Source organism: Thalassophryne amazonica, chromosome 4 (assembly GCF_902500255.1).
Source record: "Thalassophryne amazonica chromosome 4, fThaAma1.1, whole genome shotgun sequence".
NCBI classification, from domain to species: Eukaryota; Metazoa; Chordata; class Actinopteri; order Batrachoidiformes; family Batrachoididae; genus Thalassophryne; species Thalassophryne amazonica.
Genome location: NC_047106.1, coordinates 93,763,859 through 93,790,837, shown reverse-complemented (window position 1 = coordinate 93,790,837; position 26,979 = coordinate 93,763,859). Strand labels below are relative to the sequence as shown.

The window sequence follows — 26,979 nt, the reverse complement described above, 5'->3', positions numbered from 1 at the left end:
CACCACCCCAGTTTGCCACTCCTTAGGCACTGTCCCAGACTTCAATGTAATGTTGAAGAGACGTCTCATTAAAGACAGTCCCTCCACACCCAGAGCCTTCAGCATCCCTGGGTGTATCTCATCAAGCCCCTGCCCTTTGCCACTGCGGAGTTGTTTGACTACCTCAGTGACTTCTACTAGGGAATTTAATGAGGTTCCCCCATCAGCATCCAGCTCTGCCTCTACTATAGAGGGTGCTCTGGTCTGATGCATGAGTTCCTCAAACGGTTCCTTCCAGCGGCAGATTACATCCTCAGTTGAGGTCAACAGAGTCCCATCCTTACTGTAGACAGCTTGGATGGTTCCCTGTTTTCCCCTCCCGAGGTGCCTCACTGTCTGCCAGAAGCACCTTGGTGCCAACCGAAAGTCCTTCTCCATGGTTGCACTGAACTCCTCCCACACCTGCTGCTTTGCCTCCCCCACAGCAGAAGCTGCCATCCCTCAGGCCTGTTGGTACCTTGCAGCTGCCTTCAGAGTCCTCCGAGATAACATATTTCGGAAGGACTCCTTCTTCAGTCAGACGGCTTCCCTGACCACCAGTGTCCACCACAGTGTTCAAGGGTTGCCACCTCTTGAGGCACCCAAGACCTTCAGGCCACACCTTCCCACTGCAGCTTCAGCAATGGAAGCTTTGAACATTGCCCATTTTGGTTCAATGCCCCCAACATCCACAGGCATGCTAGAAAAGCTCTGCCGGAGATGTGAGTTGAAGATCTGTCGGACAGTGGGGTCCACCATATGTTCCCAGTTCACCTACACTATCTGTTTGAGCTTACCAGGTCTGTCAAAAGTCCTCCCCGATCCTATGATCCAACTCACCACCAGATGGTGATCAATTGACAGCTCTGGCCCTCTCTTCACCCGAGTGTCCATAACATGCAGCCTCAGATCAGATGATACGATCACAAAATCGATCATCGATCTTCGACCTAAGGTGCTCTGGTACCATGTACAATTATGAGCATCATTATGTTCGAACATGGTGTTTGTTATGGACAGTCCATGACTAGCACAGAAGTCCAGTATCAAACGACCATTCAGGTTTAGATCAGGGAGGGCGTTCCTCCCAATCTTGCCTCTCCAGTTGTCTCTGTCATTGCCCACATTGAAGTCCCCCAGCAGAACAGTGGAGTTTCCCACTGGGGCCCCATACAGAACTCCATTCAGGGACTCCAAGAAGTCTGAATACTCCAAACTGCTGTTTGGTGCATACACACAAAACAACAGTCAAAGTCCCCCCAATGGAAATACATTGCGATCGAATGGGGCATTTTATCCGACCTGAGCGATACATGTATGTAACTAATTAGTTACAGTCAGGAGGTGCTGAACATCTATGGGGAATCCTGAGTCGGGACCTGCGCCTCATTTAATGACCAGATCAAAATTTCCTCAGAAAAATTTTTTTTCTGCCAAATGTATTTGATCCATTATCAAAATGTAATCAGCGTGCGCACTGCAAAAAACTATTATAATACGAGATCTGTTAGAAAAGTATCAGACCTTTTTATTTTTTTCAAAAACCTGATGGATTTGAATCACATGTGCTTGCATGAGCAAACCTTGAACCTTCGTGCGCATGTGTGAACTTTTTCACGCCTGTCGATTGTATCATTTTCTGGTAACCAGCCTTTGTGTGAGGTCTGTGTCGTGCGCTCGGCGGATTTTCATTCCAAGGAAAATGATGAAACGACTGGAGCAGCGCCACATCAAATTTTAACAGAAACTGGGCGACAGCCAGGTGGAAACCATTCGGATGATTCAGACGGCTTTCGGTGACTTTTCAGTCGTGTGACTATCCCAGAAATTGTGGAAGAGGTGGGCATGTCACAGCATGTCCTGTGAGACTTCAACACGAAGGCAATTTTGCTGCGCCATCAGCAGCAGCATGAATTTCACAGCCACTCTTTTCATGGCCAAATCTTCTGTCACAGTGGAATGTGCTGAAAAAGTGCTGATGTCCACCTCTTCCGCAATTTCTCGGACAGTCACACGACGGTCCTGCATCACCACAGAGTTCACATTGGAAATGATCTGGTCATTTCAGCATGTTGATGGCCGACTGGAGCGCGGCTCGCTCTCCACCGTTGTGCGGACGTCTTGAAACCAGTTGTACCGCTCCTTAATCTGTGTGATACCCATAGGATCGCCACCGAAAGCCATCTGAATCATCCGAATGATTTCCAACCCTAGATGGCACCACGAGTCACGTGACCAATTTTTTTTGACTCGTCATGTCACCACTCTCCATCAAGGCACACTAACCACGTGGCCACCACCCCTGCCACGACAAAACAACAACAACAACAACAAAAAATCTAAATAACAAAAACTAAAATATGAATCTGTGACATTCCAAGGTTGTTTGGATTCCATAAATAAAATGAGCTTCTACCAGAAAAAAAAAAAATTGAATGTCTTTCAGTGAAAGTGTCCGTGTGAAGAGTCCAAAGAAGTTGCAGAACTTGAGATAAATTAGATGCAAGTAGAAATTAGAGAATCCCAAGTGACAAGGACAAAACTGAAAGTCTTAATTCAGACTGATGAAAAATGTGTAGGCAAAGGAATATTACTCTCCACATTGTCTAAAGTTAAGATGCCTGTGAGCTTTCAAAGACATATTTTCAGCTTTTTTCCACCACATATTTATCTCTATTTATCTTTGTAGCCTAATATGTCAAGAACCAGGTTTTCTAAAATTGTGCTCCAAAAGAAATATATATATATATATATATATATATATATATATATATATATATATGTGTGTGTGTGTGTGTATATATATACACACACACACACACACACACACACACACACACAACACACACTGTAGTATATGGAGGGACCAGCCATATTTCAGTCTGTGTTCAAAATCAACATTTCTGGAATTCCGTGGAGCAGCACACAGAGGGGGGAGTAGATGTGACATGTTTCCTGGAGTCTGACATACATTCCTATCTTTTCAAAGAAAATCTCTTTTAGCTCTCCTAACCCCCCCCCCCCCCCCCCCCAAAAAAAAAAATCCTGGTTCAAACTTTCCCAGTCTGTGCCCACTGTAATCTGGTTTTTCAGTGTGTCGAGAATAACATGTTGCTTATACCTGCAGCCATGGTGATGTAAAAGGCCCAGAGAGAGAGACAATTACCATGGGGACAGAAAAAAAATGATTAATAAACCTGTTATTTGCTTGTTCCAACTAAGCACTTGCAGTGAATTAGCTCTCCACAGTGATTGAGTGCTAGCACTCGGTGCACACCTGAAGCAAAGGACAATGTGTCGTGTCCTTTTTTTCCTGCTTTTCTTGTCTTTCTGCTCTATTTTTCCAGAAATATTCCTCCTGGATCTCATTGCTCCCCACCTACCTGTCCTTTGCTCTTTATTCATCAGCCGCTCCTATGCTTTTCTTCCTCTCTCTTTGTTTTCTCCCTCCCTTACCCGTCCAGCTGATGTCTGCCTGACAACAAGGAAGGCACTTTATTTAAAAGTAATATAAGATCACCAGTCGCAGCGGTGGACAATTATGCATGCATGAGCAGACGAAGGTTTAAGTGCATGAGAAAGAAAGTTCTTCCAGAAATTACAGACAGTAGATAATGAGTTGTCCATGACAAGAGACGGCAGACTCCATCAGTGATTGGCTGTTCATCTGCAAAGCGATCAAACCCTTTCTCTTCGCAGGCAGGAGCACCACGGAGAACACATTTGGTAAATTGCTTGTTGTATTATAATAATAACTGACAGATTGATAGAATGCAACATGAAATTACACTTGATTTGGTGTAGTATTGTTTGGTCGACTGCTGCTCAAACACAGTGTAAATTGTTGCAAAGTGTAATTTTGGGAAAATGCTGTGTCACACATTAAATGTGCATCCACCTTGTCTGTGTTGGGGTGATTACATCAGCCAGACATCTTTTATAGGTAACCAGCTTTATGTTTCCCATGAGCCTCAGTGAGGTTCTGCACTCAACTGCTGTTTCCCACATCTTCATGTCTTTGCTGCCCCCTGGTGAGTCTTTGAGAAAAAGCAACAGCCCCACTCATTTGAATAAATGTGTGATTGATGGGTTTGTGCACACTGGGTACAATCTGTTCCGCTTATCAATCAGCTGTAACGACCAAACATGCCAGTAATATTGGTTAGCTCCATCAGGACTGATTGTCAGTCTCCCGAAATGGCGCCACAGACTGATTACTTCATCAAGAGACAACTTCTGAGTTATTGTATGCAATGACTCTAGGTGTGAATATGCAAGTTTGTAAATTCTGTTAAGAAAAAAGTAAAACAGGAGTCTTTTTATGTCCAGGTGTGTCGGGAATACCAGCGGGGGAACTGTACACGTGGGGAGAATGACTGTCGCTTCGCCCACCCTGCAGACAGCACTATGATCGACACTAATGATAACACCGTCACTGTGTGTATGGACTACATTAAGGGCCGCTGCTCCAGGGAAAAGTGCAAGTACTTTCATCCACCGGCTCACCTGCAGGCCAAGATCAAAGCTGCCCAACACCAAGTCAACCAAGCAGCGGCTGCTGCAGCCATGGTACGTATCAGTCCAATGATGATGCCAAAAGAAGGAATAAACATTTCTGAGACATAAAGGCAATCTTACTTAACAAAGTTAACATGTCATCCACATGGGTAATTTTGTACAGGTAAGTAAAGTTTCTCATTGTTTCTTGTGCACAGACATGAAGGTGAAAATCTGTACTTTGACATCCCAGCACACATTCCTATCTCAAGTTCCTGCTCTGTCCTATCCCCATTTGCAGTAATCAGACGATGAGTCAAAATGGGCTTCCTTGGAATCGGACCGTAGTGATTGATCTTGAAGAATTTTTTGTTTACTGGGGATAAATTAACTTTTTCGATTAAATTTCTGATAAATAAAATTGTATTGCCATTTCTGCTAATATAGATTTATAACTCCAAATCAAACAGAGTTGGCATGACAGAAAAAAACAACCAAAAAAAAAAAAAAAAATTAGAGCACCATGCTCAGAGAGAGCAAACCTCCGCCGACACTAGTTTCCAATTCAGTAAAATTTTATTTTTTGGGGAAAAAAAGAAAAACAAATGAGGTCAAAGTCCTGTTAGAAGTGACTTTTCATAAGATGTCAGAAGTATGTATTTAGTTCATACACTTGAATCTAAGTTTTTTGTTGTTGTGGTGGTGGTGTGAGCTTTTTTTTTTTTTACTTTTTCAGTTTCTAAATTCTTTTTCAGATAATTTTCACAGACCATTGGTTATCTCTGCTATGCACAATTTGTCATTGCTTTTTGGCACTTGGTTTCTGTTAACTCCCCAAATGTGAATCAGCTGCAAATCATGAATTATCCGCAAACCATTAACTGCAAAATGTGAATACTGAAAAAATTCTCACAAAATGTGAACGTGGGTCTCACAAACTGTGAATGCGGTTCTCACAAAACATAATTATCATTCATGATATTATATATATATATATATATATATATATATATATATATATATATATACAAGGTTTGTTTGAAAAGTATCCGACCTTTTTATTTTTTTCAAAAACTATATGGATTTGAATCATGTGTGCTTGCATCAGCCAAGCTTGAAACTTCGTGCGCAACGACCAGATCATTTCCAAAGTGAAGGCTGTGTTGATCCGGGACGTCGTGTGACTATCAGAGAAATCGCAGAAAATGTGGACATCAGCACTTTTGCGGCACATTCCAGGAGATTTTGTAATGAAAGACATGCGGAGGAATTCGCGCATCTGGACGGAGCCGCTCATGGTGCACAACAAAAAACACCTCCATGTTGGAAACCATTCGGAAGATTCAGACGGCTTTCGGTGGCTTTTCAGTCGAGTGAGTATCCGAGAAATTGTGTAACAGCTGGGCATGCCACAACATGTCCTGTGAGACTTCCAACACGGAGGTATTTTTTGTTGTGCGCCATGAGCGGCTCCATCCTGACGCGCGAATTCCTCCACACATCTTTCATTACAAAATCTCCTGTAACAGTAGAATGTGCCGCAAAAGTGCTGATGTCCACATTTTCTGTGATTTCTCTGGTAGTCACACGATGTCCCGGATCAACACAGCCTTCACTTTGGAAATGATCTGGTCGTTTCAGCCTGTCTATGGCCGCTCGAAGCGCGGCGTGCCCTGCGCCGCTGTGGGTCGTCATTAATCCGGTTGTAATCCGCCTTAATCTGTGTGACGCCGATAGAATCTTCACCGAAAGCCATCTGAATTTTCCGAATGGTTTCCACCTGGCTGTCTCACACAGTTTCTGAAAAAAATTTCATGGAGCAAAGCGGCAATCGCTCAGCCATTTCCCTGACAATGAAAATCCAAAGAGAGGGCTGGAGCAGTGCTCACTCAAAGCCTACCCACAGGCGAATGACGCAACCGACAGGCATGAAAAAACTCACGCATGCGCATGAAGGTTCAAGCTTGGCTGATGCAAGCGCACATGATTCAAATCCATATAGTTTTTGAAAAAAATAAAAAGGTCGGAAACTTTTCTAACAGACCTCGTATAAGTCGTGATTGAGCAGCACGAAATATAAATTAATCTACTTTTTCGTGATATTGTGACGAAAAGCACCTCATTTTCATCACGGCAGCACAAATTCATTCATTCAGGTACATGTGATGGCTTCTAATCGCAAAAAGTGGTGGTTGATTGGTCAACCAGAAGACAACATTACTGGAAGTCATCTCCCATTTTTGCTTGTTTGGGGAAAATTGTTGCTTTGTGGGGGACCCCTAAACAATGTCCAATTACAATAAAATTTGGCACAGATCTTTTATTTTGTTTGTGGAACAAGAGCAACATGTGACCCAAAAAAAATTGTTCTGTAAATAGTTGTCTTACTTTTGTGATCAAATCATTGATTTGAATCTCAATTTTGAGGTTGTTCTGTCAATAGTTTTCAAATAAACAATGAATTTAGCAATTTCTGTTTAATCCATATCAATTTCAGACTTAAAACATTGTACTGATTTAAGCCCCACCCATTTCAGGTTAAACATGCCTGCTTCTGGTTTAGGCCACGCCCACTACGAGTACAGATACGAATACAGATAATTTAGATGGTTGAACAGATACAGATACAGACAGTGGGGTACTCGCTCATCCCTAGTTGCGAGAAGGAATAGCAACATTGCCACTTTGTCCCAACTTGTTTTTCTATTTGCCATATCATCCCAACTTTTTTTGATTTGAGGTTACAGATGGCTACTTTCCAGGAGTGATGCATTCGTGACTCCGGGTGGTAGATGTGCAGAAGTGCCACACCTGGGCATGCTTTCTCTTCTCTTTTAAAATAAACTTTGAGGGTACTGGCTGAGGGACAGCACAGTGGCTTCGTGGTTTCACTGTTATCTCACAGCAAGATCCTAGGTTTGCTGAGAAAGTTAGATTTTGCCAAAGGTGACTCATTGAGCAAAGGGTAGTGGTTGCTTGCCAGCATTTGTAAAAAAGAGTTTGGAATGTTTTTCTTCTAATCACATTATTTACACTTCTCTCTGTCTGAATGTCTACGCTGTGATCGCATCCCTTGTCGATGACACTGTGCCTTCTTCAGGGGCTCCCTCCTGTCTTGACTCCTTTACCAAAGAGACCTGCACTTGAAAAAGCCAATGGTGCCACCACTATGTTCAATGCTGGCGTATTCCAGTACCAACAGGCCCTGGCCAACATGCAGTTTCAGCAGCAGGCTGCCTTCATACCATCAGGTAAGATCTGATTCTTGTTTGGTTGTGGTTGTGTCACTGCCAGCTGAGTGGTTGGATGACTGTATAAATGTTCCAAGACAAAAAACATGAGCTTACACAGAAACAATGCCCATACAGTGCATACAGAAGTATTCATAGTACTTCACTTTTTCCATTTTCATATGTTACATTAAATTCATTTTTCCCCTCAAAAATCTACTCACAACATCCCATAATGACAGCATGAAAGAAGCTTTTCTTTTTTTCATTTTTGCAAATTTATTAAAAATAAAAAACTAAGAAATCACTTGCAGAATAGAATAGAAGCTTTATTTGTCATTGCACACATACAAGATTAGGCGTACCAATCCACAACTGAGTTTGAGAATAACAAAAATAAAAGAAACAATCACCTATGGCTCATAAATTAACTTAACAGACCAAGTGAAAAGTGTGTGTGTGTGTGTGTGTATATATATATATAAGACTATTTAAACAAAATAAAAATATGCATCTCAATAAGGCACAGAGAAAATTATATTGCATATATTGGTATGAGTATAGCTCACAGAATTTCAGTTATTGCTCATGGTGGTCAGAGTGCGTGCACATGTAATGTCAAGTTATTGCACATAAGTTATTAAAGTTCTCACAGCCCTGGGAAAGGAACTGTTTGTCATCCTGGAGGTTCAGGCTCCGATCAACCTGTATCTCCTCCCCGAGGGGAACAGGCTGAACAGATGATGTGCTACGTGAGAGGGGTCTGAGAGGACGGCTCTGGATCGGTTCAGACAGCGGGAGGCGGCTATCTCCTCAAGATGGGGCAGCAAAAGATTTTTTTGGGTGAAGTTTTTCACTCGCTGCAGAGCCTTCCTGTCCGTAGCTATACTCCCCACAAACCACACTGTGACACAGTATGTCATCACACTTTCGGTGGTGGCCTACTAAAAGGCCACCAGCAGCTTCTGCTCCAGTCTTCTCTTCCTCAGGAGCCTCAGGAAGTGCAATTGATGCATAAGTATTCACAGCCTTTGCTCAGTACTTTGTCGATGCACCTTTGGCAGCAATTGCAGCTTGAAGTCTTCTTGAATATGATGCCACAAGCTTGGCACACCTATCTTTGGGCAGTTTTGTCCATTCCTCTTTGCAGCACCTCTGAAACTCCATCAGGTTGGATGAAGAGCGTCGGTGCACAGCCATTTTCAGATCTCTCTAGAGATGTTCAATTGGATTCAGGTCTGTGCTCTGGCTGGGCCACTCAAGGACATTCACAGAGTTGTACTGAAGCCACTCCTTTGATATCTTGGCTGCGTGTTTAGGGTCATTGTCCTGCTGAAAGATGAACTGTTGCCCTAGTCTGAGGTCAAGAGCACTCTTGAGCAGTTTTTTTTTTTTTTTTTAATCCTGGATGCTTCTGTTAGGGATGCACAGATCCAAATTTTTGTTCACTCCATGTGCAATCCCAGTACCCAAATTTGGATATCTGCTTATACCAATATTATTCCAATACCAGAGCTCTATTTGCTTTAATATTGTTATTATTATTATTATTATTATCATCATTATTGTTGATTTTATGAGTAAATTTTGTATTCCCGGTTATACAGCTTAATGATGAATTGTTTAGAGGAGGATTTTCTTAAAAAGAATACCTGAAAATTCAACTACAATTTGCCAGAAGGTACATCTAAGATGGAAGCCTAGATTTTACATTTTGGTGAAAGAATTAAGTGCTTTTATTTATAGACTTATTTTTAGAAACTTAAAAGAGAAAAGAGAGTGCTCTCTTTGTGTCTGTCTCTCTCTCCTTCTCAATTTCAGTGGAGCTTTATTGACATGGGAAACATATGTTTACATTGTCAAAGTGTCAAAGTGTAAAAATTAAAAATTGAGTCCTCTCTCTCCATCTATCACTCTCTCAATTCAATTTCAATTGAAACATACATTTACATTGTCAAAGCAAGTGTTGCAGCAAAAAACAAGTCCGCTCCCTCTCTCGCTTGCTCTCTCTGTCTCCCTATCTCCCTCTCTCTCCATACCTCCCTATGTCTCTCTCTCTCTCTTTCTCTCTCTCTCTCTCTCTCTCTCTCTCTCTCTCTCTCTCTCTCTCTCTCTCTCTCGCTGTTTTCCTGCTAAGTGCAACCTTGGAACTTTTTGGAAACACAATGCCTTTCAACTGTAAAATAAACCGAAAATTTCTAATTGGATTGTCAGCAAGACTCCCACGAGGAACTCTGAATTAATACCAAAGGATTGTGATGGAGATTTTTTTTTCCACATTCAGCATACAGAAACAAATTTTGCTCAGCTCCACTTCTGTGCTCTGCTCTGAGCTGCTGTGTCATAACATTTCACAGCCTTGGGATGCCGAAGCAGCTGATTTTTTTCCAGCACACATTTCTAGTTCTTTTTTTGGAAAATCTGTCCTCGGCAGCACAGACAATTTGAACCCGTCAGCTGGGCGGAAATTTGTCGCTACACGTGGCTTAAAACCCTTGGCTGCAATGCGCAGTAGAAACAGCTTGGCTTCAGCTCAGAAACATCCCCCTACCCCCTTGCCTCCTCACTCTCAGCAGCAAACACAGCAGAGAGCAAGCAGCAGCAGTTGAGAGGTTTCACAGGCATGGCTTCTCTCTGGTATCAGAAAATGCCACAGGTTGTATCGGTATTTTCCGATACTTGAATTACAATGGTATCGGAAGCCAATAACGATTCTGGATCAGATTGGTCCCATCCTTAGTTTCTGTACATCACTTCATTCAGTTCTCCCTCAATCCTGACTAGTTTTCCAGTTCTAGCCAATGAAAAACATCCCCACAGCATGATGCTGCCACCACCATGGTTCTCTGTAGAGATGGTGTCTTGTTTCTTCCAAACAAGAAGCCTGGCATTCACACCAAAAAGTTCAATTTTTGGTCTCGTCAGACCAGAGAATTTTGTTTCTCATGGTCTGAGAGTCTTTCAGGTGCTTTTTGGCAAACTCCAGGTGGGCTGCCATGTGCCTTTTACAAAGGAATGGCTTCCATCTGGCTTCCATTCTTTGTTAATTTTCTTAATAATAACAATAATTTGTAAACTCAAAATTCAGGACTAAATTCCAACAAGGTTTATTCCTATTAATTGTTATATTTTGTTCTATATTTTGTTTGTTCATTTCTCTTGCTTTTCAGATCTCATCAACATGTCTTCTTTGTAATACAACTATGAATCATTGCCCATATTGTCAAAATCTCAGTCACATTTGGTTTTACCTGTAGAAATGTAAATAAATATGTTAATATTATGCCAGTTATTTGTCTTGTGTCCAGTAGAACACACGTTTAATCAATCCTATCCAGAACATATGACTTTCAGATCAAAGACTGATTAAGTTCCTGTGGTATGCAGGTGGTGCCCCTTTCAAGGAATTTAATTAAATTTCATATTTAATTAAATATTGTTTTGACATATCCACTACAACCGTAATATAAAAAATTGGAAAAAGTAAAGTGCTGTGAATACTTTCTGGATGCACCCTACATACAATATAAATGTTTGTTTGTAGTTCACGTCAATGTATGGATACAGCAGTTAGGTCAACATAGAACTGGACACTGATGAAGCTTTTTGTCATTCTTGATGACTCTCATGGTACATGGTCAACAATCCAGACTGTCTGCTTTAGTTTGAAGTTTGTGGCATCCAGTGATGAACAGCATAGAGATTACACCAGTTTTTGTACTTGGACAAAATTTGTTTTGATTGTACAACCCCAAATCAGAAAAAGTTGTGACAGCATGGAAAAAAAAAAACATAATAAAAAAAAAAACAAACTGGCAGTGATTCTTAGATTTACTTTGACTTTTATGTCATTGCAGATACTATGAATGCTAGATAGTTCATATTTAATGTGGTCAGCTTAATCATTAACTTAATTTAATTTGCTAATATACATTCATTCCTGCATGCCGTCCCTGCAATACATGACACAAAAATTTGGGATATGGCAGTTCAGTGTTCATAATGAGTTACAAAAAAATTAATAATGATGCTATTTCAGACAGGGGATGTTACAAGTTGATGGACATCATGATATGTATCCATGGAAGGATGAATCTTTGAGGAGCAAAGATGGGCAGAGGATCTCCTGTTTTTCAACAAATTCATGAGAAAATTATTGAAATGGTTAAAATCCTCAAAGGAGGATTGGAAGGGATTTCCATATTACTCCCTCTACAGTGAAAAATGTTCAACAATTCAAAGAATCTAGAAGAATTTCAGTCCACAAAGGTCAAGGGTGCAAGCCTAAGCTGAACAGTGATCTCTAAAGAATCATCAGTAGCTGATATAGCCACATGAGCAAGGGATTACTTTGAGAAACATTTGTCAGTCATTACAATACTGAATGACATTCACAAATGACACTTAAAATTTTAATGTGCAAAAAAAGAAGCATTGTGGTGACCTTGTCCAAAAGTGGCACAGACCTCTCTTTGCCCAGAGGCATCTGCTGTAATTTACTTCTGTGATGGCAGCATTAATGCAGAAAGTACAGTGAGATTTTATAGAATGATGTGCTACATTCAAGACAACACATTTTGCAAGGACATCCATGCATTTTTCAACAAGACAATGCAAAACCACATTCTGCACACATTACGAAGACATGACTGTGGAAGAAGCAGCTAGAGCTCTCAGACTAGCCTGCCTGCAGTCTAAACCTGTAAAAGTAATTAGAAAATTGAGTGCTGAGCTCTTTCACAAGCAGGCATTTGTTATTGCTTCATTATTTAATTAACATTAAATGTATCTCTGTGCCACTAAACCTGTACTTGGTGAAGCAGCAGACAAAAGTTACATACACAGCTTCTCCAATCACAGGCACCCCTGCATGTTTGGCTAATGTTGTGAAAATTACCATATATTAAATGTGACAGCCCACACATACACAATGAAATACCAGATCAGCCAAATATAAAATGAAGTTTTATACACTGGAAAAATAGAGTTGTCTTGTAATCAAAGCTATACTATATTTAGGGTAACATAATAATTTGTGTGTTCCATAGATATTTGACAGATGTAGACAAAAAATGGGTCAAAATACCACAGCAGCTTGTTTGAAGTGGCCATCTTCAATCACTACAAAATCATCACAAACTATGCTATATCGTATTACATCCTAGAGTAGCCTGCAATTGACCTGCTTCTTGTGGGAAACTGTGAGACACAAATCCTTGTGTGTTTCACTAGATTGGATTGTGAGGTCATTGCAGTCCACTTTGCCCATTTTCATTCATAACAGCTGCTGTCACACTGCTGACAAGAAAATGGGACTGCATGTACTTTGAGGAATGATTCCTTCTGTTTAATGGCGTAGCCACAGTTATACAGTAAAACTGAGCCTGGACACAAAGAGTGGTAGTCTTTTCACAACACTTTTCATGTAGTGCACAATACCCCAACCCTATACTTCCTAACGCATGCAGTATATAAATTGTTCTTGCAATATCAAACACTGCATTTTCCGGTGTCGCAGACTGAACCTAAAAATTGGTCCAACCTGCCTCCACTGAACATGTGTCATTTCGGAGCTCAGCTGCTCATCTAAGATAGAGTCTCTTCACCCAAAGCGATCAAATGGATTAATGGGATTATTAACCATCAGATGATAAAGGTACAACCTCTTAAATCATTCTAAAATCAGTTTTAGCAGAAATGAGGCCATTTTAAGCATAAACAGGGTGATACTCTATGATGCTTTCAAAATGACTGACGCGCAGTGAATGCATCAGCTAACGGCTTGTGTAGCCATGGTGCTCTGATCGCTTCCTCCATCTTTTATGATGAAATAATGCTGAATTTATGTGGAAATGATTCTTGTACAAAAGCTTCAGATATCTGTCACTGAGATAGATGATGACGAGTGCAGTTTGAAGCAGAAACAAGGTGATAATCTGTGAACTGTGGCTAATGACGCATGCGCAGTGAAGGCAGGGCAGGCTGATTTTGAGGGGGACCGTTCGGTTGGCGACACCGGTATACAAGTCACAGGTTTTGTTTTTGGAGTATTGAAGGTCTGGCGACTTATATACAAAAAAAAACCCTCACATTATTATTGTTATTATTATTTGTAGGGCTTTCCCAGAGATCAACTTACAAAACAAAAGAAACTTCAATTATAAATATACACAACAACAATGCACAAAAATCCCAAATTAAAAAGCTGATTAAAAAAAATGTTGAATTCGACTGTTGTCAGTCAGCAACCCATATTCATGTAATGTTTGCCATTGGTCAAACTGCATCACATAGTATCCATGTTGTCTATTACATGTTCATCTGACCATCTTGATTTTTTTTAATTATATAATTTAAAACTCACTCCAGGGAAATGTTGTGTTAAAAACACCCACACACACACAAAAAAATGTGACTTATACTTCTGTATGACTGATGCTAGAGCTAAGAGGCAGTGGTGGGCACAGCTAACCTAAACGTTAGCTTTGATAACTGGTAATCAGCTAACTGAAAAGTTATCTTTTTTAATGCTAAACCGATAAACTGCCTAAAAACTTATCGGAAGCTATAGATAACCGATAACTTTCAATTTTGCCTCCCATACACTCTCAGCTACTACGAAACTGATTTTCCTCTTCTTCGTCTTCTTTTCTATGACCAGTTCTCCTTTGCCTGCAGAGGATAGCACGGTTTCTTCTAGAACCAGCTCTTCTCTGTTTGTAGAGGATAGAACTGCACATCTACTACAAAAAACTATGTCTGCAAAAATGTTAGCGGTCTAAAAATTATCGGACCAAAACATATCAGAAGATAATTGGTCCGATGATGGTTTTCAAAGTTATCTGAAAAGCTAATCCGATAATGAAAACATTATCTTTGATAATTAGTGATTAGCGGAACTGTGCCCACCACTGCTAAGAGATAATATGAAGGTGGGGAAAAAGGAATTTACTTCAACTGCTTAATGCATGCTTCCAGAAACACTAGCTTCATACATTACATATACAGTATTATACATTATTAAAGACATGTCAATGTCACAAATGTGAAGAATGTTGGGGAAATTTAAAAATGAATGAATGAAATTATTTAAAAAAAAAATGATGTATGACCCCAGGTTTCTGCTAATACAATATATGTCTACATTTTACAACCATATGCCATTGCCAGAAAATCTGAAATAAGTTACTTCAATAACCACAGCATATAGACTATTTCATACATAAGTTGACAATAAATTTGTTAAACTTACCCTGTAGTACGCGCAAAAAACATCTTTGGTATATAATTCATGGTAAATGGACTGCATTTATAAAGCACTTTATAATGATGCTTCAAATTCCACCACTTGCACACACACTCACACAACAATGTCAGGATGCTGCCATGGAAGGAACTCAACTGCACACCGGGAGCAACTTGGGTATGAAGTTTGACAGGGATGTGAACCAAGCATCCTCTGGTCCCATTAACCAGCTGGCCATCAGCTACTCAAGAACACGGAGGTGTAGCAGCATTATGTTTATTTTTTCTTCAATGTATTGTAGATTTTACTTCTTGTAAGTTTGATATCTCAAGTATTTCCTGCTAAAGAACACTGGAGATCTCATTTCAATCATGCATTTTGAAGTTGTCCTCGAAAAAGGTGTGTAAGTATGGCTGGTAACTCACCAAATTGAATGTTAATGGCTAAGGTCAGGTCTCGGAAAAGCCTCTGCTGCCTTGCTTTGCTGCATCCACCATGCTACAGAATCACATTAGGTCTTGGGTAGCAACCACCCAATTTGTACATCCCCACATGTCAAAAGTATCCATCTGTCTGCCACAGCCAGGTGAAAGGTGGCTGTCCTCTTGGCCTTCTTACTGGCTGGGGCTATTAGACTGTTATCACATCATGGGGTATCATTTGTCATATTTTATAGAATCCAGTGAACTATGACCTTTTGTGACCATTACTTTGGAGACCAAACATTCAGCATCAGGCAATAATTAAAATCAATTTTGGCAGAATTAGAGCATCTTTAACTTTTGACCCCTGTCCAAAATGAAACTGACCTTTGTCACTATTACTGCTGTTTTACCTCATAACTCCATAACATTCAGTCACTGACTGTCCAAACTATATTGGTTTGGAATCTTCAGGATCATTTAAATAATGTGGTATATTTTTGGAGGATTTTTAAATTCTGACCCCTGTGTAAGCAATCCTTCAATGACCATCCAAACATGGCTGTAGCTACCACGCTTCACAGGCTATCATACATTTTTGTATAGGCTACAGTATATTGAAGCTGGATAGTCTTGTTTAGTCACGTTAACCTGTACGAATTAGGTCAAAATTGGCTTGGGCTCATGAACTACTCCTATTGGAGGGTAGCATGTATTACAAAGGACCTGTGGGAAATCCACCTGGAGCCTTATTTCTGAAAAATCCAGGAGAGCCCAAAGGCCTTGTCTTTAGAGGGTGGCGACTGGTGCGGTACTGGGGGATCATTCACTGCATGATGGCACCCATGTCAAAACTTAAGGTAGCTTAAGTGGGTGGGCATCTGGAACATTCTGCCTGTGAGGATGACCAGTTTCCACTGTTGTTATTGACTAAAATTCTTGAAAAATGCTTTAGCCATCCTGGAAAAAAAAAATTGTTAGAATGTTAGACTGCGGTTGCAAAGGTAAGGGGTGGGATGTCCTCTCTAATTGTCAAACTTTACACAGATTTATTTATATGTAGGTTTATTCCAATGTTGTCTGACGTTATATCACTTTTAATGTATTTTCTTAACTTTTTTTTCCCCTTCCTCAATCCACTCCCTGTTGCAATGCATGATGGGCAGGCTCGATATTGTGCATGACACCTGCAACAAGTGTTGGTAGGTGCCAGCTTTCCTTACTGATTATATTTTAATCTACTGTAGTAATTCATTCTCCTATCATTATAAACACTTTTTTTTTTCATTTTGTGGACACAGCCATGTACAGTAGTGTTCAGAATAATAGTAGTGCTATGTGACTAAAAAATTTAATCCAGGTTTTGAGTATATTTCTTATTGTTACATGGGAAACAAGGTACCAGTAGATTCAGTAGATTCTCACAAATCCAACAAGACCAAGCATTCATGATATGCACACTCTTAAGGCTATGAAATTGGGCTATTATTAAAAAAAAAAAAAAAAAAAAAAAGTAGAAAAGGGGGTGTTCACAATAACAGTAGTGTGGCATTCAGTCAGTGAGTTCGTCAATTTTGTGGAACTAACAGGTGTGAATCAGGTGTCCCCTATTTAAGGATAAAGCCAGCACCTGTTGAACATGCTTTTCTCTTTGAAAGCCTGAGGAAAATGGGACGTTCAAAACATTGTTCAGAAGAACAGCGTAGTTTGATTAAAAAGTTGATTGGAGAGGGGAAAACCTATACGCAGGTGCAAAAAATTATAGGCTGTTCATCTACAATGATCTCCAATGCTTTAAAATGGACAAAAAAAAAAAAAAAAAACAAGATGCGTGGAAGAAAACAGAAAACAACCATCAAAATGGATAGAAGAATAATCAGAATGGCAAAAGCTCACCCACTGATCAGCTCCAGGATGATCAAAGGCAGTCTGGAGTTACCTGTAAGTGCCGCAAAGTCCTTCTGTTAAATAAAAGACGTGCAGAAGAGGTTACAATTTGCCAAAGAACACATCAACTGGCCTAAAGAGAAATGGAGGAATATTTTACTCTGATGAGAGTAAAATTGTTCTTTTTGGGTCCAAGGGCCGCAGACAGTTTGTGAGATGACCCCCAAACTCTGAATTCAAGCCACAGCTCACAGTGAAGACAGTGAAGCATGGTGGTGCAAGCATCATGATATGGGCATGTTTCTCGTACTATGGTGTTGGGCCTATATATCTCATACCAGGTATCATGGATCAGTTTGGATATGTCATAATACTTGAAGACGTCATGTTGCCTTATGCTGAAGAGGACTTGCCCTTGAAATGGGTGATTCAACAAGACAATGACCCCAAGCACACTAGTACATGAGCAAAATCTTGGTTCCAAACCAACAAAATTAATGCCTCGCAGATGTGAAGAAATCATGAAAAACTGTGGTTATACAACTAAATACTAGTTTAGTGATTCACAGGATTGCTAAAAAAGCAGTTTAAACATAATAATTTTGAGTTTGTAGCATCAACAGTAGATGCTAATATTATTGTGAACACCCCCTTTTCTACTTTTTTTTTTTTACTAATAGCCCAATTTCATAGCATTAAGAGTGTGCACATCATGAATGCTTGGTCTTGTTGGATTTGTGAGAATCTACTGAATCTACTGGTACCTTGTTTTCCATGTAACAATAAGAAATATACCCAAAACCTGGATTAATCTTTTTAGTCACATAGCACTACTATTATTCTGAACACTACTGTATATGCTCCCTTTGTGTGGCTGATGAACAGCAACTTGCAAATTAGATGTCATTTGCCACATTTAAGAATGATTATGTACCTAATGATAAGTTGTGTTTCAAAAAATACATTTTTTAAAATTGCTGAATTATACCATGAGGTATGCTGTTGTAGGGTTTTTTGTATGTGCTAAGTCTGTCACCTAATGCTTGTTGCAGTTCAGTTAGTCCTGACCCCAACTTCATCAAACTTCCATCTCTTGCTTTCTGTCATGTCTAGAAAATCATAATATGTTGTCTCCTTATACATGCTATATAAACATGAAGAGTTATTAGTAGTGGTACAAATACAAAAACACTATGTTAAATTTCATATTCATTTGCAGCACGTTATGCATAATAATTATGTATTTTAATGGGGTAAATACAGTGCCTATAAAAGTACTCACCTTCTTCAGCTTTTAAGTGGGTTTATTGTTTTATGTAATTCTTCGTCTTTCAGCTGTTCCCATTAGAGGTTGTCAGTGGTTCAACTGTCTCTGTATGACATTGTCCTCTGTGTCTTCTTCTGTTACACCAATTATCTGTATGTCCTCTGTCACCACATCCATAAGCCTCTTCTTTGGCCTTCTTCTATTTCCAGCCCAGTCTCACGTTTATTTTCATGCCCCTGTCACGAAGAGCTCCCAGTTTTCATGACACATTTTTTAAATTTGCTATTTATAATCCTTCTCCTTCTCCTAACTGTATCTATAACCATAGCGTAAATGGCTACCTAACCCTACCCCCTCCCCCAGACCGCCCCGTCACCCCACATTTGGTGCCCCTGTGAAAAAATGAATTTATGCCCCTGTTACGACAAACACCCGATTTTCATGCCCCCATCACAAACCCATAGATTAATGTACTTTTCGTAATGCAGCCATGAACTGCCATGAGACTGGGTTGTCTATTTCTGCCTTGTGCATCTATCCTCAGCATCCTTCTCCTGATATACCCCACATCGTTCCTCTGCAGTGGTTCAAACAATTTCACTTATCTCACTTTATCTCCAAACCTTACAACCTGTGCTGTTCCTCTTCGGTGCTCATTCAGTTGCTACCTCAAGCTCACCTCCTGTCTTTTTGTACTACAATTTCACAAACTTGCCTTTCACTCTCACAGATGCACCGCTCTCACAAATCACTCCAGTAACTCCCCACTACCCTGCCTGTTTACTCTTTTTTGATTTCTCTGTAACACTTTCCATTAAGTTGAACAGTTTATCCCAAATATTTTAATTCAAGCACCATCATCACTTCTACTCCTTACAATTGCATAATTTTAAACCCCTTCCTGTCATTCACATACATACGAGGTCTGTGACGAAAAAAGCAGTCCTTTTTATTTTTTTCAAAAAATAAATGGATTTGATTCATATGTTTTTACGTCAGACAAGCTTGAACCCTCGTGCGCATGCGTGAGTTTTTTCACGCGTGTCGGTGACGTCATTTGTCTGTGGGCAGGCCTTGAGTGAGGAGTGCTCCACCCCGCCCGTCGGAATCTCTTTGTCTGAATAGCCGCTGCGGACGGCGCGCGTTGCTTTATCAACATTTTTTCTGGACCTGTGAGGGATATCCGAGTGGACACTATTCGAGAAATTAAGCTGGTTTTCGGTGAAAAGTTTAACGGCTGATGAGAGATTATGGGGTGTTTCTGTCGCTGTAAGGACTTCCCACGGAGCGGGACATCGCGCAGCGCTTCCAGGCACCGTCGTCGGCCTGTTTCGACCTGAAAACATTCTAATTTAAGGCTTAATTCACCCAGGACGTTGTGAGAGAACAGAGAAGATTCAGAACAGGCCGGCATGAGGACTTTATGTGGACATTCCACTGTTTAAGGACATTTTTTAATGAAAGACGTGCGCTCAAATTCGCCGAGTCGTTTCCATGATGACTCGGCGAATCTGTGTGTGCCACGACAGGAAAAACACCTCCATGTTGAAAACCATTTGTAAAATTCAGGCGGCTTTTGATGGCTTTCAACAAGTGAGTAACTGAGAACTTGTTTAACAGCTTGGGCATGTTTCAACTTGCCCGTTAACGTTTCCAACGGAGGTGTTTTTCCTGTCGCGACCCCCCGTGGTCGGGTCCGGCCCGACATGCAACTCTGCCCGCACGTTCTTTCATTACAAAATGTCCGTTAACAATGGAATGTCCGAATAAACTCCTCATGCCGACTTCTGAAAGTTCTCTGTTCTCTGACGACTTACTGGGTCAACAGAGCCTGAAATGTGGAAGTTTACAACTTGAAACGGCGAGACGCTGCCGCTTCGAAGCGCAGATCGCCGTCAGGCGCCGTGGGCCATCCTTAAAGCGACACTACCAGACCAACATCTCTCATCGGCCATTAAAATTTTTACCGAAAACCAGCTGAATTTATCGAATGGTGTCCACTCAGTTGTGCCTTACAGGTTTTGAAAAAAATTTTATCAAACAAAGCAGCAGTCTCTGAGCCATTCCTAAACAATGAAAAAACGACGAGAGGGTGGGCCACTCCTCACTCAAAGACTGCCCACAGGCGAATGATGTAACCGACAGGCGTGAAAAAACTCTCGCATGCCCACGAGGGTTCTGTCTGTCTGATGTAATCACACGTGATTCAAATCCATATGGTTTTTGAAAAAAATAATAAGGTCCGTTACTTTTATCACAGACCTCGTATAGTTCATCATGCTCATGTTTTGCCTTTAATTCCTGTTCTCTCCAGAGTGTATTGCCACCTCTCCAAGCTCATCTTAACCTGCTCTCTACTACAAATCATAGTTCACCTAGAAATGTCACTGTCCATGGAGACTCCTGTTGGATTATGTCTGACAATCCATCACTGTTGCAAAGAGGAAAGGGCTCAGAACTGATTATTGATGCAACCCCAGCTCTACACTGAACCTGTTCATCATTCCTACTTCACACGTTACTGCTGTCACATTGTCCCCATATATATCCTGGACATCAAATGCTTTTCCACTCCCTTATAATACCATGTGTCCTCTCTCAGCACGCTGTCTAAAGCTTTCATTCAATCTACAAACACACAATGCAACTCCTGCTGGCCCTGTCTATAATTCTCCAGGAACCCTCTCAAAGCAATCATTCCTGCTGACATATTTTCACCTATCCTCTCCATCTAGCTTCCAGTATCTTTTCCCATAACTGTGTTCTGCAGTTAATAAAACCCTTATTCATTAAAAAATAAATACATCTCTATCAGTACATGCTACCTCAACCTATCTGGCATTCACCCGCTTTCCAAGATTTTGTTAAAAATATGGTAACAAAAAATAAATAGATAAATAAAAATCCACTGTTGTCTCTCCTAAAGACTTCCATGTACTCACTAATATGTCATCTGGACCAAGTACTTTTCCATTCTTCACCCTCTTCATAGCAAAATTCACTTAATTCTTACTAATCCATTATACTTCCTGATTCACACTCTGCTTATCATCCAACCTTCTCTTCCTTGAATTTTCTATGTTCAGTAGCTCCTCAAAGTACACCCTCCACCTTCTCAACACACTCTCCCCACTTGTCATCATATTTCCATCTGCATCCTTCATCAACCTAATGTGCTGTACATTCTTCCAGCATGATCCCTTTGTCTGGGTAATCAGTGCATGTCTGTTTCTCCTTCCTTATTGTTCAGTGCTACCTACAGCTTGATATATGCCCTTTCCTTATCCTTTGCCACATCTATCTTCACTTTACACCACTTCTCCTTGTACTCCTGCCTGCTGTTATTTCCCTTGTCATCACAATTAATTTTTGCCAACCTGTTTCTCCTTATATTTCCTGTACTTACACATTTCAACCACCGAGTCTGCTTGTCTTCCTTCCTCTGTTCAGATATCACACCCAGTACTTTCCTACCCGTCTCCCTCACCATTTACCAGTTGTGCAGCCATCTGGCACCTGGTCATCACTGCTCAGTGTCTGTTTGTCCTCTCTCCTCAATTTCAGACAGCAGATTTCTTCCTGCAGGTTCCAACATCTGATCACAGATTTGTGTGATATTTCAGAGTGAAACTGAGCTGTAATATCACAAAAAAAATCAAGTGTTTCCTATTTCCTGCTAAAAAGCTGATTGTCTAATTAATACTTTAAAGTGATTTGTGCCATGTTATTATCCATTGTCCCCTGCTGCAGATGACAGTTATTGTGCTGTATGTTTTTGTACCATCAACATGTGCGCCTCCTATTTCATAAAATATGACTTCATGACAGTAATTTCGGTCCTTTTACAATTTCGACCACCATTTGCCCTCCCAAATTCCTCTCCTTGACACCATGTCTACCCAACACCTCCTCATCTGCTATGTTCCTTTCATCAGCATGCCCATTGATATCTGCTCCAGTCACCACTGTTTACTCCTTGGGGACGCATTTCCTCTAACACATTTCAGCTCTTCGCCCCTACTTGAGGGGAATATGTGCTGATGACATCTATCAGCTTCGCACTCATCACTCTATCAGACACTGACTTCACCTTCAACACACTCTTAATTTACTATTTCATCAAGATTATTTCTGCACCATTTATCCCCCCATCCACACCATGATACATCAACTTGAACCCACCTCCGATGCTCCCGGCCTTACCTCCCTTTACTTGGCCTCTTGTATACACAGTATATCTACCTTTTTCCTCTCCATCACATGCTACCGCTGTCCATTTCACAGTCATAGTGACAGCATTGAACAACATAGTTGCAGCTTTCACCTCCACATTTCTACTGTTCTCGTGCTTCTCTCCTACTGCCTCTGGGCCTATGCTTCCACTCTCCTTCTCCTCCATTTTCCATCAGTAGCAGCTTCTGCTGGTATTCTCCTTGGCCAACAGTACCTGTGGTGGTCACTGTTAGCCTTGTCGTTGACCTTGTCCTTCCTGATGTAGCCCTCCTCTTTATCCGATGTAGCCGACTGAACAGCATCCCCTAAAAATTGATCCCCCCTGCCCTGCACATGTGTCATTTCGGAGCGTCAGCAGCAATTCACCAATCATCACCTTGTTTCTGCTTAAAACAGCCTTGTTTCTCCTTAAAACTGACTTCAGAATGATATAAAAGGTTGTACTTTGTCATCTGATGGTTAATAATCACATTATTCCCTTTGATGGCTTTGGGTGTAAAGAGTCAGACTCAGAGAGTCAGACTCAAACTTGCTGCTGTGGCACTTTGATCACTCCCCCGTCTTTTATTATGAAATAATGCTGAATTTATGTGGAAATGATTGTTGCACAAAAGTTTCAGATATATGCCGCTGAGATAGATGATGACTGGAGTGCAGTTTTAAGCAGGAATGAGGCGATAATCAGTGAACTGCTGCTGACACTCCGAAATGACGCATGTGCAGTGAAGGCAGGGGGACCCATTTTTAGGGGGGCCTTTTCAGTCAGCAACACCAGGCTTTGAACTGGCAGTAAGAGTGCACTGGTTTGTACAACCCCAGTATGTTTTATTTAAGATTATCAAATAAAAATTAAAAGCAATTATAAATAAATAAGGCAAATCTGTCTCAAATTGTTAAGAAGATTTCTGAGGGAAGCTCACATCCTATGCAACTTTTGCCTGTTGCTTCATAAATCATAGCTTGATGGCTGAGCCTCACAGAAAAATGCATTAGTAAAATTAATAAATGAATTCAAGACCCAAGTCTCGCCTGTGGCCTTATGGCATAGTGATTTCATGGTATTTCATCTGAGTGTAATATGAGCTTAATATGATCTTTTACTGCAACACTCTACATGAAGCTGTGACTGGAATCTCTATATCCAGTTGACGCTAAAATTGATGTATTTGTGTTTAACTAAAAGGGGTGAGGACTTAAGCAATCCTATTTTTAGTTTGTATGTTTGTTGCTTTACAAATTATTTAAGTTAATGGATGTAGCAGTGATTTGTTTTTACTTTGAGGTAAAGATTGTGTAAGTTGTTATTATTATTATTAGTATTAGTATATGTGATTAATCATACTTTTGATTGACAACATGCGTATATAATTTTTTAACGGTTTCATTTATTCGCTTCAACACAAGCGGCTTAATTCAAATATGTGTAGTGAAGCAATAAAGCTTTAACTTTCAACAATCTTCTCTCATGTTTATTAGCATTTTAGAGACAAACACACTAAACCAAGTGTGAACAAACTGCTCTGGTTCAACTCCCTGTGTGATCTTTCCCTCCAAGTACCCATGATGCACGGTGCTACTCCAGCCACTGTGTCTGCAGCCACCACATCTGCCACAAGTGTTCCCTTTGCAACTGCAACAGCCAATCAGGTTTGCTCCTTTCCTGCCTCCTCCGTGTATTCTCTTCTCATATCAGCTGATTGCTTTGAGTATCTACTACTGATTTATTTTTAATCTAATGACTTCCACATGCCTGTTAAGGGGGAAAAAAGTGCATGGCTGCATGAGGCCAATTTTTCTTGCAAGCTTTATGAGAGCACGTGAGATCTGTGCTTTTTTAAATCATCTCAGTCTGATTTGACAACAGAGTGATGCCCATCTTTAACTGGTGTCTCTGTTCTCTCTCCCTCTGTTCATGTCTTCTCCCTTTCCATCAGATTCCAATAATATCTGCAGACCATCTGACTAGTCACAAGTATGTGACCCAGATGTAGGAGTCTCAGTCAGAACAGTATGTACTGCATCTCATTCCAATTTCTCACATCCTACATTTGGACCAGAAGAGCTTTAAACAGCCAAAATGTCAGTCAAAAGCTGATATGTGAAGCAGTTGCTTAGCGTGGATATTTTGCAACAGCAAAGCTCTTGTGAAGGTTTTTGTTTGTTTGTTTTTGGCCAAAAACATCGCCACCTTCTTCAGTGCAATAGCATCATGCTTAAATAGAAACTCCTGCTTTTTTTCCCAAATGGGTTTTGTTTCCTAAATGTCAAAATCCACATATTCACACCTGAGACATCATCACAAAGATAGAAATCCATGAATTTACTGAAACTAGGGACCAGTTACAAAAAATATTTTATTGTCTTGCAGCAACAATGATCAAACATTTTGCAGCCTTGTGCTTATGCGATATGGATTTATAATCATTGTGCAACTTTATCCAGAACTGTTGTCCAAAATTAATTATGCAAGTTGATTCCCAACATTATTATTATGATTATTATTATTATGATTGTTGTTATTATTGCTATATCTTTGGAATAAATTTAAAATTTGTGTGATCTCCAAAAATGTGCTAAACATCATAGCAAGTTTGTCCACAGGTGCTACGAGCGCTGTGTGGAGTGGGGCAGAAACTCAACTTTTTCCCAGTGAATTCAAAAATTCAGCAGGGAAGTGCATGAGCTTTTGTTCCCCTCACAACTCTATGGTGGTGAAATTTGGACACTAAGCAGTGACCTGAGGTGTTGACTCGATGTCCTTGGTACTAGGACTCTTCGGAGGATTCTTGGGTACTGCTGGAATGACTTTGTGTCAAACAATGAACACTAGCTTTGACATTTTGGCCACATGTGATGTTTCTCTGGACATGATCCAGCATATAGGTACCTACATATATGTCCTCAGTGTTGAGGACCCTAGCAACAGGACATGGCCAAATGGATGTCCATGCTTAACTGACTGACTGCACAGAAAGATGGTTAAATTCAGGAGGTGGAAATGGACCAGTTTTCTGCCCGGGTGGTTGATATCCAACACTGGGCAGCTCTATGGTGTGGTGGATGTGGCAATGCATGGCATCAGAAAATACTCTTAGTAGTACTGTAGGTATATTCATAGAATTAGTAGTAATTTTTTAGGCATGTTTGCAAATGTTCTGGAAATTATGTTTGGAGAACATCTGCAAGGTCTGCAGTAATGTCACAGAAATTTTTGTCAGTATTTATGTTTATTTATTTATTTTACAATGGTGCTCAAAGTCTGTGTACCCTTTAGCTTTTACATGTCTGAATTTTTTAATGAAATGTTGTTGTTGTCCATTGGGCTGCTCTCATTTTTTGTTCAGAGTCCCCACAGCGGATAGAGCCAGATACGCATTGGTAATTGGCACAAGTTTTACGCTGGATCCCCTTATTGACGCAACTCTAGTGTAACCTGGAGAAACACACACAGCCGCTGGTATTCAAAGGAGGTCTCCCGTTCAAGTACTACCAGGTCCTGCACTGCTTATCTTCTGATCTGATGGTATCCGGTTTACACAGAGCAGATTGGTAAAGAATGTGAGAGGTATTAAAAATAAAAATAAAAAAAAGAAAGAAAAAGAAATACTGGAAAATATAGCGCCTCACAGTTTCGCGGATTTTTTTAGTCCAATTTTGCATGCTTTTTTTTTTTTTACAGCGCATTGTGCTCTGCGTCGTCATCGAGCAGACCGGTGTTCTGTCGAGATGACGGGACACCTGTTGCGGCACCGCGAAGGGAGAGTACGCGCATTGTGTTCTGCGTGTCTGTTTATAAGAATCTTCTCGCCCAGAAGAAAAAAGAGCGCCAACAACTACCCATAACTGTGTTCTTCACTCGGAAAAAGACATCTGCAGCGAGGTGTGAGTGGAAAAAGGCGTGACAGTAGCGCGGCGCCAGGACGAAGAGGCACGATCAGAGGAACTGTGAAATACTGGTCAGTCACTATTAATAATTTCTTATGTGTCCAACCTCGTACGTTGATCGTTAAAATTAAATTTGTTAGTTCTAAAAGCCATCATAATTATTTATAGGAAAACGTTCTATTTTTATTTCTCAAACAAATGTTTGGGCCTGAAAACAGGTTGGTCTTATTTTTCTACTAAGGTTTGAACTTTGAGAGTGTTTACACACGAGAGAAAAGTGAGAAAATGTTAATG

General features: G+C 40.5%; 1 protein-coding gene across 4 annotated transcripts in view; it reads left to right on the top strand.

Moving 5' to 3' along the window:
- The window catches only part of LOC117508496 (muscleblind-like protein 1), a 262,264-nt gene that overhangs the window by 230,985 nt on the left and 4,300 nt on the right, over window positions 1-26,979 (top strand). The window contains exons 4-8 of one of the 4 annotated variants that reach the window (XM_034168270.1): window positions 4,348-4,587; window positions 7,616-7,766; window positions 16,580-16,615; window positions 24,356-24,447; window positions 24,735-24,772. In XM_034168270.1, the coding sequence (XP_034024161.1) occupies window positions 4,348-4,587; window positions 7,616-7,766; window positions 16,580-16,615; window positions 24,356-24,447; window positions 24,735-24,772 (557 nt within the window). Of the gene's footprint in view, window positions 1-4,347; window positions 4,588-7,615; window positions 7,767-16,579; window positions 16,616-24,276; window positions 24,334-24,355; window positions 24,448-24,734; window positions 24,809-26,979 lie in introns of those variants that run through there. The other 3 variants (XM_034168269.1, XM_034168271.1, XM_034168272.1) reach the window with 3 other exon arrangements.